Genomic DNA, 12961 nt, shown 5'->3' with positions numbered 1-12961 from the left:
CCTTTAAAGAGAAAAATAAAGAAATCTACATTTTGAACTTAAGTTGCTATATGATCTTAATTTCTCTGACTTTTAGTTTCTTTATTTTATTATTTAAAAAGAAAAGAAAAGAAGGAAAAGGGGAGAATTCTAATAGCTGCCCTAGTAACCTGGCAGAAATGCTATAGGGTCTAATAAAGTTATAACGCACACATAACTAGACTGAATATTATGTAATGTGAGGGTTTGTATATTCTTAGTGTGGAATTTAAAGCTCTGAGAAATGGCACCTACCCACATTTTCCCTCCACAGGTGCCCACATACGTGCTCCCTGGGTTCCAGCTATAACTATATAGCTTGGCCTTGAGGTACCCTCAACTCACCTGCCCCCTTGCTTTTGCTTGCACACCTTTCACAGCCTGGAATACCTTCTGCCCATCACTCTCTGTTGACTTGCTTCCTTACTCAAATGTCATTTCCTCTGTTCTAAAATAGTGGCCCTTTCCATTGAAAGTTGTGTATTTCTGAGAAAATCGAACGCAGCACTCTGACAAGAGCTCCTTGTTATCTATGAGGCTTCTCTGCCTAGACATGCCTTGCATATGTTCGATAAAATGTTTGTTGACTCAAATTCTGCTTCTCTTCTCTATGCCCTTTTCTGCCTGCCCTCAGCACCCTGCATCTAATGCATCCCCTGGCACATAGCAGGTATTAAGTGCATATGTCCTGAGGAGATTTAGGGCTGGCAAGTTCAATGGACGAGTCTCTGTAGGTCAAGGAGAATTAAGCTTTCCCCTTCAGTTAAGTCAACATTGCAGGGAAGGTATGAAGCTTGGCTGTTCCCTCTTGTGGGGGGATCAGAGCTCAGGAAGAGAACACCTCCCAAAATGCCAACTGTGAACTAGTGGAAATACCCAGATGATTTTAGGTGATAAACTTTAAAAACATTTAATAGTTATATAATCTAATATTTATTTAAAAGATATAATTAGCATATCAGAACCATGATTTAATAAATATTCTTTAATAAAAGTTTTTCATTTGAATAAAAATGAGTTGATTTAAAGAAAACCATTATTTAAATAATGATACAGGACATGGCTCAATGATGTGAGATGTGACATCAGGAAGGATCAGGACAGAGAAAATACTCTCTCCTGGGAGATGGAGATGGGGGTGAAGAGATGCATTCTATGGGTCAGATCTGTTGGAAGTGGCCTCAGGAATGAACAGAATTGTTTACAAAACTGTTACTGTGCAAAAACTTTTGTGTGAAAGGCAAAATGGAAGAAATGTGGTATTTTCTCATCACTATTGCTTCTTCATCGGAGTGAAGAAATACACTGGTGAATGGTAACTCTCCCATCTATAAGCCTGGGCACCATGTTTCTAATGGCCATAGGGTTTTACACTCTTTTGCAGGACTGTCAGATACAAAGGACCCAAACATGAATTTGCTATATTTTTTTCTGCAAAGCACAGCCCTTTACAAAAAGAAAAACACTTCAAAGGCCATCCTTTTCTCGCATACATTGCAGGGCTGCATTTGAGATCCACATTCATCTTTCTTATCCAATTACAGGATCAAAGCCCAAGTGTTTGCCCTACTTTAGGGGTTTAAAAACACCCAGGGAAAAACTAAGAGCATTTGAAACTGTCAGAACATAGAAACAGCTAGAATGAACACCTGGATTTTTGGTATATGCTAATCAACCTGGTCCTGGACTTAGCCATTCCCAAAGGCTATGTTAATAGACTGAACCCATTCCCAGGGGAAATGGTAATGGACCTAGCCTGATATGTTCACTAACCTGGTGTGGGGTGGGAGAGAGCGATGAGATATAAATGACTTACTGAATATGTTGACAAGTATAAAAACGGTGTCTGCAGAAGGGCGGGTGGAACTCCTACGGGTCTATGAGAAGGACTGGGAGTCCTCATTCCCCGTTCCCCCTGCCCCCATTCCCCAGTCCCCGGTCTCTGGTCCCTGGTCTCCAGTCTCTGGTCCCCATTCCCTTGCTTCCTATTCCCCTTGCTCCTATGGACCCTTAAGCTGGTCCAGGAGCTGCCCCGCCCCTTGGCCCCCCTTCCCCCTTTTTTTCCCTCAATAAACCCATTACCTGCTCCCACAGTGGTCTCTGGGTGATTTCTCAGAGCAAGGCTGCCCTGACAGAAATTACCTTTTTCTTTTTTTAATGCCACACATCTGTCTTTGGGAGAATTGGAATCCACTCCTCCTGTTCTCTTAGCGAGTCTCCAGGCACAAAAGTAAGGTCAGAGAGCTAGCATGTTCTAATCATCTGCGCCATGATCACATCTCTGTGAAATCCAATCTACTCTCAAGTCAATGTGTCTAGCGTACTTTTTACTCTCAACACTGCTCCAAAGTCCCTTCTGGAATCCACTGAGAAACTCTTGATTTTTTTTCTAATTAGTTTTCAAGACCCCTTACTAATATTAAAATTGAAAAAAAAATCTGCAATGTTATTCATCAGGATTTCCAAACTAGTGGCTCTAACACGTCTGTTTGTTTTAATGCTATAATACAGAGTTTGTGTTTCCTAAAATAAGGCACACCTTATCCTTTATAACACTCTGGGATTTGAGGCTCTGGTTAAAAAAAAAAAAAAAAAAAAAGCAAATATGACATCCTTAAAAATATTTAAGTGAACAGACTGCCTATTGGTAGACTGACTTTGCTCTATAGAAATAAATCTGCTGGCAGCCACCAGAATGATGTATAAAAGATGACCTCAGGCAGCTGCTGCCATTCATTTCCGTGGGAAAATGAGGGTTTTGTTTCTCCCCAGGGTTCATCCTGTGAGGCTCTCGCCCGGCCCGCCATTTCTGAAGGGTTACACTGGAGCGGAGGAGTGCTTTGTGGTTTATGACAATATCACAGCAGAATATTTTGTGCATGCTGTGATTTTATCACCCATTTGTGCACAGGCCATAAAAGTGCACTTTTTATCAGGAACATTTGTGAATATATAACAGCACTGAAGACATATGGCTACTAAATAATTCACAGTTATCTATCTCCTCAGCAGATTCCTATACACCTACCATGCTTTAATGCCTAGTTTGCTCAGAAACAATATTCTTTATGACCCTTCCAATATAAAAATGCCACTGACTGGCAGAAATGTGTGGGTGCCATGGCGTGGGGCTGTAAGGAAGGGGAAAGCTTTTTGCTTTCTCCACCTCTCCTTGTTTTCTTCCGTTTCCCCTGAACTCTTATCCAGCACCTAGTCTTATAAGAGAAGGTGCCCTTCCTGAAAGTGGCTGTTAAATTTGGACTTCCTGGTACTTGGGAGGTAAGATGGAAATCACTGACTAACCTTACCCCTCTTCTCTTTTCAGTTCTATATCCATTTACAGTCCCAGGGAGAATCCCAATGCATTTGACGCCGCCGCATTCTTCCAGTCTGTGGGGAATTTCCTGGGGATCTTCGCAGGCTCGTTTGCAATGGGGTCTGCATATGCTGTTGTCACGGCACTGATATCCTTTGTCTTGCATGTGGGAAGCTGGAGACTGTTAAGAGCCATGTCTTTGGAATGTTTCTGAAAATGGACAACCTTCAGGCCTGGAAATGGCTAGGAAGTTTGGTTGAAGGATGCTAAAATGCCACTCAGGCCATGTGACTCATCTTTCAGTCATAGGTTGGTACCAGTGGTAGAGGGGCCAAAGCTCTTTTCTGGTCCAAGGCCAGTTCTAGCACTACTGATGCTGTCTGATCACAAGACATTAACTGTCATAAAAAATTACTACCTCAGAAAATAAGTGGACAGAGGGCACCAGGATTAGCTGTACTGGGGTCAAGAGGGAGAACTGAAGATGCGAGGTCAAGAACAAGTCAGGATTGACTGGCAGGGTAAACTAGGCATCCATATCATTACCTCCTTTTTAAGCTTGCATCAATCACTAGCTCATGGTACTGGCCAAGCCAAAGATCATCGTGGGTTTTACACAGGCATCCAAATCTATTTTATGGAAAGGGACTGCAGGCAAGGCAGAAATGGTGTGTGCCATACCTGGGCAATTGTGTCATCTCATTCCCTCTTTTGTGACAGAAAGTTGAGAGAATTGGTAAAGTATTTAGAAGATCTGAACCAAGGGATGAAGCTGGTCTGGTGGACGGTTCACTTAGAGCAGTTGGTTGGAGCAAATATTAGTCAGAGCTGAGAAGGAAAGCCAAAAGGCCAATGTCAAGTGTGAAAGTTAAATGAAGGCCACAGAGAAGGTGCAGAGCAAAAAATAACTAAAGATCTTGAGGCAAAGAGAACAAAGGTGCAAGATGGGTCCGCATCCCAGGCAAATAAAACAATAATGTTGGGGTCTTTTCCCATGGAGACTGACCAGCTAGCTACTAAAAGGTTAGGTTCTACTAAGGGTTTCTAAGATATTGGAATAGGAGTAAAACATGGACCCTACCTTCAACTAGTGGCAAGCTTGGAAAGACAAGCTCTGCATAAGAGCTGGCTAGAAAGTGAGTGCCAAAGCCATAGCCAACTTATTAGGACTATAAGAATTGAAATGAGAATGAGAACATTGTGTCTGGAATAGTCCAATAGACTCTTGGCCAATCTCATGAGTCTGAAAAATAATTTAAAGAGCAGTATCTACATGCAAGGTTAGACTTAGGCTTCACCTGGTAGAATATAGGCAAAGGTCACATGGTAAGTGATTCAAGAGGAGTGAGGATGGGGCTGAGGTGGCACATGGTGCATGTGCCTGGGAGGAACCACAGGTTTGGGCTGGTGAGCAATGGAAAATGAGAGAAAACAGTGGGATGGAGTCAGCTTGTGGAGTACCTTGTGTTACTCAAAGGAAATTCTGCTCAGGAGAATAACACAAAGTCCTATGTTTAAAACATAAATGAGTAACTGGTATGTAGGATGATCAGAAAAGGAGGGTTAGAATCAAGGAAACTGTGATGGTAAATTCTGGGGAAATGTCAGGAAGGAGAAATATTTAGAATAATTTCTAGAACTTAGTGCTTGCTTTGTTAAGAGAGATAAAGAAGAGGAGGGAATCCAAGTCCTCTCCTAAGTTTTGTCCTATAAACACTGGAGACTGTCAATTCCATTGACAGAAATAAAGTAAGTCAGAAAAGGTAGGGCTGATTTCTAACAAAAATACTGACTAACAATCTAGCCACTATTTATGCTATGTCAGAACCCGTATATTTGTTTTACATGCAATACTTCATTTGACCTTTATAATAATCATATCACTGGACACTGAAGCTTAAAAATGCTAAGCTATTGCTCAAGGTCATGCAGCTAGAAGATAGAGCCAAAATTCAAACTCAGGGAGTGAAACCAAGAGACAGGCTGTGCTCCTGATCACTACTCCCTATTGCCTCTTAATTATAATGAAGTTCACAGGTTTAGAGTAATAGTAATGATGATAACAACAGTCAGTAAATGTCATCTTGTGCTTTTATATGTATCTTTTCATTTAAATCAATCCTGTAAGACAAGTTATAATTAGCCTCACTTTGACATGGGGAAACTGAGGTCAAGGAGATTAAGTAGCTCACTCTGGGTCACATATCAGTAATAATTAACATAATAATAATATCATCTTACATTTGTGGAAAACACTACTGTGTGTCCTCCATTGTCCTTAGCATTTTGCATGGATTATCTCATCCAACTTGCATGAGAATCCTGGGAGGGAGATACCATCATCTTCCCAAGTTCATAGCTGAAGAAACTGACACATAAAGGTTAAGTAACTTGTCTGAGGCCACACAGCTAGGGCATTTCAGGGCCAGCATTTAAACCCAGGCCTTTGGCTCCAGAGCCTGCTTTAGGTGGAACAACTGAAGATGAAGAAGCTCTTCCCTGCCTGATGTGAAGGGAATGTGTGGACACATAGGAAAATGAGTTGATAAGGAAAGGGAAAAATTCTGGAGATTAGATCAGATCTGGACAAAAAGGTAGAGATACAGAAGAGATGGCAGTTCAGTCACAGTGTCAAGATCAATCATGCGACACCCAATGGCCTTGCCCCTCTCAGACTTGCGGTGCACAGGGGACAGGTGCACAGGCATTGCCTCCACCATGATGACCTCCATACCTTGTCCATAATAAGGCAAAGGCCCCTGGGCTCTGGACAAGCTTGGGGTGTGGCTTAAACCAAACTGCTTTCTGGAAGAGGTTTCAAGAAAAAAATGCCCTATGCACACCTGATATCCTGTCACTCAAACTGGCCAAAGCCTTCTTGACTACAAACTAGAAGAGGGAATCAGAGGACCAAGCTCCACTAGAAACAGAGCCTGCCTCCTAGTCAAAGGGTAGCCCATGTTTCCTCCAGTTAAGAATTACTTCCATATCTGTACTGAATCTATTTCCAGGGAAGGTTTTTTTTGTTTGTTTGTTTGTTGTTTTTTTTTTTTTTAACAAAACAAGTTAATCTAAATCACATGAATTGTGCATATCCCTTGCTGCATACCAGGCATACTCTTCTGAGTGCTTAATGTATCATAACTGATTTATACACCTAGGAAGTAGGTTGAATCATCATTCCCATCTTCACTCAGGGAAATCAAGGCACATTTTAATCGAGGGACATGCCCAAGTTAATACCCTGACTCTGAACCAGGAGCAGTTGACTTCCAGAGGCCACGGTCTTAACTGTGACACATTCTGCATCTTCTTGGAATTTTGTGCTAATACTTTATAAAACATTTTTAATAAGCTTCATCTTATTTTACCCTTCACCCTTGTGTGCTTAGGAATTATTCTCCTTGACCATTCACATAGGATAGAAATGAGACTCAGAAAGGTTAATATATTGCTCAGAAGTCACCCATCCAGTGACTAGCAGAGCCAAGACATGAACCTAGATCTTCTACCCCAATGTCATATGTTTTGCTTTTCTGCCCTGCTGCCAAACACCTCCTAATGTGGACTCTTCTTTCGATTTTTTTTTCTAGAAGCATAAAAATGCAACATTTCATCTCCTTATTTGTCAGAGTGGTTTTGCCTAACCATGAACACAATTGCTTGCAATGCTTTCCCATCAATCACATACCCTTAATCATCTCTCCGTAACCCATCCTCTATATGACATGGATCACTATGCCTTTGCTCTACTTACAGTTTGTAGACTATTGGCCAAGTGTCATCCTAGCCAAAATAAACCATTGCCTGCATGAGAGCTTCTTGGTTCACCTACAAATAATACATGTTTTCCTCTATCCTACTTATACCAGGAAGACATGGTCAGCTTCCCTTTCACTGAATATAATACTTCTCTTGATCCTATTTCCCTCCCTAGGAGAGAAGAGTGTTCAAGGTGACCTGTCACAGAATAGCAACCCCAGGGAGCAGTGGCCTCCTTGGTGCTGATGCACCTGCAGCATCTCATTCACCTATATTCTGGGGCTTTGTTTGCCTGGGTCTGCCACAGTCTCCTGAGGAACACACCCCAAGGTCCAAGGCCAAATTCAAGAGGTTTTGTGCCCACAGTTAGCAGATTTCATCCTCTTGGTAAGACACTTTTTTAAAAATCCGAACACAGGTTTATGTTTTTCCCAGAGTATTGGGCCCCCAGTGAAGACTGAAACCCACACTGGCCTTCACAGCCACCCTAGTGAGAGTTATAGCATCCAGTCAGGTCTGAAATCAGTTCTCTTACTCTAAAACTATTACAACCACATCAGTGTTTCTCAGCCAAGAAGGCGAGTTAGCTGTAGAAGCAGTTGTTGTTTCCCTTAACGCGTCTTCGTCACTTGACCAAATTTACCAAACTGTGTGAGTTCCCTCTGCTGGAAACAGGCCTGTTTTTCCTGCTGTCTTGGAGCGCCTTCCTGTCTGCCGAGGCCGCCGGCCTCACAGGTCAGTGCTTCCTTCTGCACACGTGGGTGTCAGAATCAGCCCCCCCCCCCCCCCCCCCCGCCGGGTACTCTGTGGAGAAAAAAATTCATTCATTTTGTACACAACAGCTGAACAAAAAAATCTCCAGAGTGACATTTCTTCTCGCGTTGCTGCTCAGGAGGGGATGTTGCAATCTACAAATGACTGATTGTTGGAGGTGATGGGTCACTTTATGAGTGGCTGTTAACAGCAAGTGCCCACATAAGCAGCCTCTCCAGGATGTATGCATCTACACACATGGTGTTTAAAGTCTTTGCACACATTCCATGGCAGGTCAGAAAACAGAGCTTATGTGGAGGCTCTATGGCTTAATACCTCTCTATATAGAGTCCTCTGAGGTGGAACAGTTGATAGAGAAAGGGGCAGTCCATAAGGTCCCCAGGGCCATGGCTCCTGTGATCTGGATTCAGCCTTTAGATTGCCTTTCTGCAGCAGGGCGGGTTTGCACTTGGGTAGCTGCAACGCCTGGGTGCTTTTTCCATGTAGAAGAATCATGGTGGTTCCTAGCAAAATGTCCAAGCTATGCTATGCCTCCTTGTCTGGCTTCCTGCTCCTCCTGGGTTCCAATCCCAGATCCTTGCTGCTTACTACATTTTAACTGACATTCCAGGGGTAAGAATCTCTCTTGAAGTGTTAACTGGTAACAGTGTACCTCTCTAGGGTAATTTGCATTTTAATAGGTGGTACTTTAAACCTAAAGTAATAAAAGTTGACACTTTGAAAGTGAGCTATGCTATGGGTACTTGCTAACTGCCTTTTATGAATGCTCTCATTAATTTACAGAAAGATTCAAAGTTAGGAACTATACCTAGTTTACTCAGCCCATAGTAAGTGCTGGAGCAATGACTGAAAATTTAGAGATTTAATTCCAGAGCCCAGGCTTGTGGGCACCAAGCATGGCTACCTTGAAGGATATTTCACCTGTGAAATATGAGGCAGACCCCTAAGAATAGGAAGGTATTTCGGCCAAGAGCCTGCCTGGTCCACTTGCTCCTAGGCTGTTTTGGGCTGTCCTTTGAACATGAAATCTTTTTGTAATGATTTCTATCCTGTTTCTCTGGGCAGCTGACCCAATTTATTGCAGAGCCACAGGAACCTGGCTATTCCCTCAGGCTTTGAGGGTGTCTGCCGCTGATACAGAAAGGCACTCTAACAGTTATAAGCTTATAACACTGTAATCGGGACTATATTACCAAAGTCCACCCTGCTGGGCCCTTATATCCAAGTCATTCCAACACAAGCTCCATTACATTAGTGCCTTACTAGTTTTCAGGGAGGCTGCTGAAGAGCTTATGCATTCCCCAGGGAAGAACGCTGGTGTGTCCCTTCAATGAAATGATGGAGGTGAACAATGTATATAGATTGGTCAAAAAATTTGGTTCCCCTTTCTTCACATTCTATCACTTGACATGTGTAAAATAATGTAATATTAAAAATAAGAATACATATTTGACCTATTAGGAAGATAAAGAAGTATCTTAACTCACCTGATGTTTTTTAATCTACTGTTGAACATTATTATAAACACACACATGCACACATATATGCACACACAGGAATTGTTTGTTTCTGTGTATGAAAACTGTTTATTTCCTGGTCCATTTCAGCAAGATTTTGTTTTATTGATTACTTAAAAGTGATGGTCCATGTTCAGGAGGGGACCCAAAAAATATGTACTTATTCTTACATAAACTTTAGTCACTTTCAAAATATTCTCCATTTGATGCAGTACACCTATTGAGATTCTTTTTTTCCACTGCTCAAAACAGTTCTTGAACTTGTCAATTTTGGTGCGTTTGGTGCTTTTGCCATTTTTTAATTTCACCTCTTCCACAATGGCAAAACATTTGCCCTTGAGGGCTTTTTTCATTGGGGAAACAAACAAACAAACAAACAAATCACTCCCCCAGGGCCAGTTCGGGTGAATAGGGAGGGTGGGGCACAGTGCTCATGCAGTTTTTGGTCAAAACTGCTGAACAAAGATCTTGTACTGGGTTGGCCAAAAATGCTGTTTAGCCTTTTTTTCCTGTAAAATAAAAGACACATTCTTCATTTTCACCAATAACTTTATTGATTTGGATATCTTGAGTATGTCGGCTCTCGCTATTGGCTTCTAGTGTGTAGAGGCCAAGGGTGCTGCTAAACATCTTCCAATGCATAAGACAGCCCCACAGCAAAGAATTATTTGGCCAAAACATCATTAGGACCAAGTAACTTCACAAAGCATTTTGACATGTTCAATCAGTCACAGCACCTTCTCCATACACAGCACAAATCTTTTTTTGCGTTTCAATGGCATTTTTACCTTTCTTGAAATAATAAAGTCTAATATGCCAAAAATGTTGCACTCTTCTTCTTTCTTCAATATTAAAATGACTCCACAAAAATTCATCAATTTTGGTAATTTTTTTTAATGCACATTGATATGACAGCTGTCACAATACAATCTAACAAAATTATTTTGAATGATGTTAAAGACAACTAAGCACTAGTAGAACCATCAGATGGAAAAAACTAAACAAACTTTTTTGGCCAGCCCAATAAATCATCCATCATGAAATGGACAAATGCATTGAAAGAGTCCTCAAAACAAAATTCACTGAAGCTGAACGCAGCCTCTCACAACAATGCCAGCTGGTACACTAATAAGGATGGGTTTCTAAAACACTCACTTAGCAGCAGAAGTCTGTACTACAAGGGGACTGCCCTCCAGAAGGTAATTCCAGGTTTGTTGGGTCCCTCCTTATACATCTGCACCTTGCTCTTTGACTACACTTTTTAACATGTTATCCTTGTGGGTGCCATAAAGACCACCTCTAAGAAGTCAGCATGATGGGATGGGTGTGCAGGTGCAGCCCTCAGTAGCAGAAAGATGCAAGTGTCCATAGCTGCACCCAGGGGCACACTCAGTGCGGAGCAGTGCTTCATATTAAGCTACATGCTTAAGAGGCATTGGGTACAAACCAATCTTAGGTGTGAGCATTTTCTACAACCAAAGACTAAGCCTGCTTAGTCCAAATTATGTGTGTGTGTTTTATTAATTATTTAATCCTTTCTTATTTCCAAATTGGATTTGAGGTGACTTATAACATGCATGGGACCATTTAGTGGAGGATAAACATGCAAATGTTTGGGATAGAGTTTTTCTGCAAAATTCTGCAGCTGTTCATTGCTGTGGTTTGTCCATAAATATAACTCTGAGTTTTCTGGCAGCCAAAGCCAAAAGGGAAACATGATGAGTTATACAGGAAAAATACATCATTATGAAAGGAAATCATACTCATTTATAAAAGTGGACAAACTCTTTTCTGGTATTAAAATTTTAGGGCAATTTATCACATGCTTTTTCATGTAAGGGACTTTCAACACCATAATGGACAGTATATTCAATATTAGTTTCAGGGAAGATGGAGATCTATTCTTCATGCAATGATTTCTCATATCAACCTTCAGTAAAATCTGAGGATGTGATATCAAATTCAATTCTCTAAGGGTATTTCATGTAACGATAAAAATTCTTCTACTTCTAATCCACAAGTAAACTAATATCATGCAGAGCTAAAATTTAAAGCACTTCTTCAAAAGTGCTTAATGAATGAGTATATGGCCCTAAATACAGTGACCTAAATGGAATGAGTGGAATGAGCTATCACACAGTTTATGACTAACTGAGAGGTAACCAGCCATCATGGGGCCTTGAACGGGTTCACTAACAACACATCATTTAGGCCCTAGGAATAGGGTTTACAAGAAATGGTTTCTCAACAGAATTCTCCCAGCCCTGTCATTTCAAAGTGGGTGCTCAAGGGTGTCTACCAAGTAAACAGGGCCTCTAAGCACCTTACTTCACCCCTTATATTGGTTCCATGAATTGGGTTTTCACTTAAGATTTAATGTTAAAAAGCATTTCTTTTGCTTTAAACAAAGTACTCCTGCTTTTAAAAACATTTTTAAAACTTTGTACCACAAAGCAATTCATATATAGGGTGGGTCAAGAGTAAGTTTACAGTTGTGAGTATATGAAACACAGCATTTCTTCTTGTATTATTTTTTATTAATTATTGTATTATTTTTCCACATGAACAAGTGTAAACCTATTTTGTCCCACCCTGTACATGGTAGAAAATGCAAGTTCATAGAAGGAAATAAAATTATAATTACCTATGTTCTTACTGCCTATTGACAACTATTGTTAATAGTGGTGTGAGTCTATCTAATTATGTATATGCATATACATACACTTGGTTAAATATACACATGCATACATTGTTTATTTTTAAGTAACTTGCTTTTTTCCACTTAATAATTTATAGTGAATGTTCTTCATAAAATCAAATATTCTTCTATATTGCTATTTTAAATGGCTGCCTAGTACCATATCATGTCAACTTGCCATAATTTATTATACCAATCTTTTATGTGTTTATAGTTTTCAATATTATCTATATAATTGCAATGGTTGTCCTTATAGATTGATGTTTGGATTTCTATTTATATAACTGCCTAAAAATAACACTACTGGGTTAATAAGAAGGCTACAATTTTAATGTCTTGGAAAAAGTCATCCAAATTATCCTCTGAAAAATTTGTATCCCTTTGTACTTTCATCAACAATGTAAAAGAGAGCTTATCCACTCCTGACTTCACCATCCTAAATCTTATTCATTCCTGCTACCTCAATAACCAAGTTTCATTTTATTCTGATTTAAAGTTATTATATTTTTAGTGAGGAAAGCATTTGAATTATGTGTCATTGGCAATTTTTATTTCTCCTTTGGTGAACTATCTGTTTATGCTCTTTGTCCTTTTTTCCCTTCTGGGATACATATCTTTGTCACATTAAGTTTTAAAAGCTCTTTTTTTCTATTAAGAAAATTAACCTTTTGATTGTTATATAGGCTATAAATATTCTCCAGTTTGTGGTTTTACATTTTAAATATGTTTTATTTCTTTAGGGAAGATAACAGGTTAGTGTAGATATTTTGAATTTTTCTGTGGTTAATTTTACCTCCTCTCTACAAAGCCTAAGATTTTATTAATTTATGTTTAGAAAGCCCAAATGTTTATTAATGGTAATGTAGTCTTCCTTTT

At 40.2% G+C, this 12961-nt stretch overlaps 1 protein-coding gene across 1 annotated transcript in view; it reads left to right on the top strand.

The window, feature by feature from the left end:
* SLC9A9 (solute carrier family 9 member A9) overlaps positions 1–12961 on the top strand; it is a 534896-nt gene that overhangs the window by 224259 nt on the left and 297676 nt on the right. Inside the window, exons 7-8 of the mRNA XM_090275635.1 lie at positions 3344–3482; positions 7726–7831. Of these exons, the coding sequence (XP_090131761.1) occupies positions 3344–3482; positions 7726–7831 (245 nt within the window). The remainder of the gene's footprint in view (positions 1–3343; positions 3483–7725; positions 7832–12961) is intronic.

Source organism: Furipterus horrens, unplaced genomic scaffold (assembly GCF_987537825.1).
Source record: "Furipterus horrens unplaced genomic scaffold, mFurHor1.1.pri manual_scaffold_1, whole genome shotgun sequence".
In the NCBI taxonomy this organism is placed as follows: domain Eukaryota; kingdom Metazoa; phylum Chordata; class Mammalia; order Chiroptera; family Furipteridae; genus Furipterus; species Furipterus horrens.
This window is presented reverse-complemented; position numbering and strand designations above follow the sequence as displayed.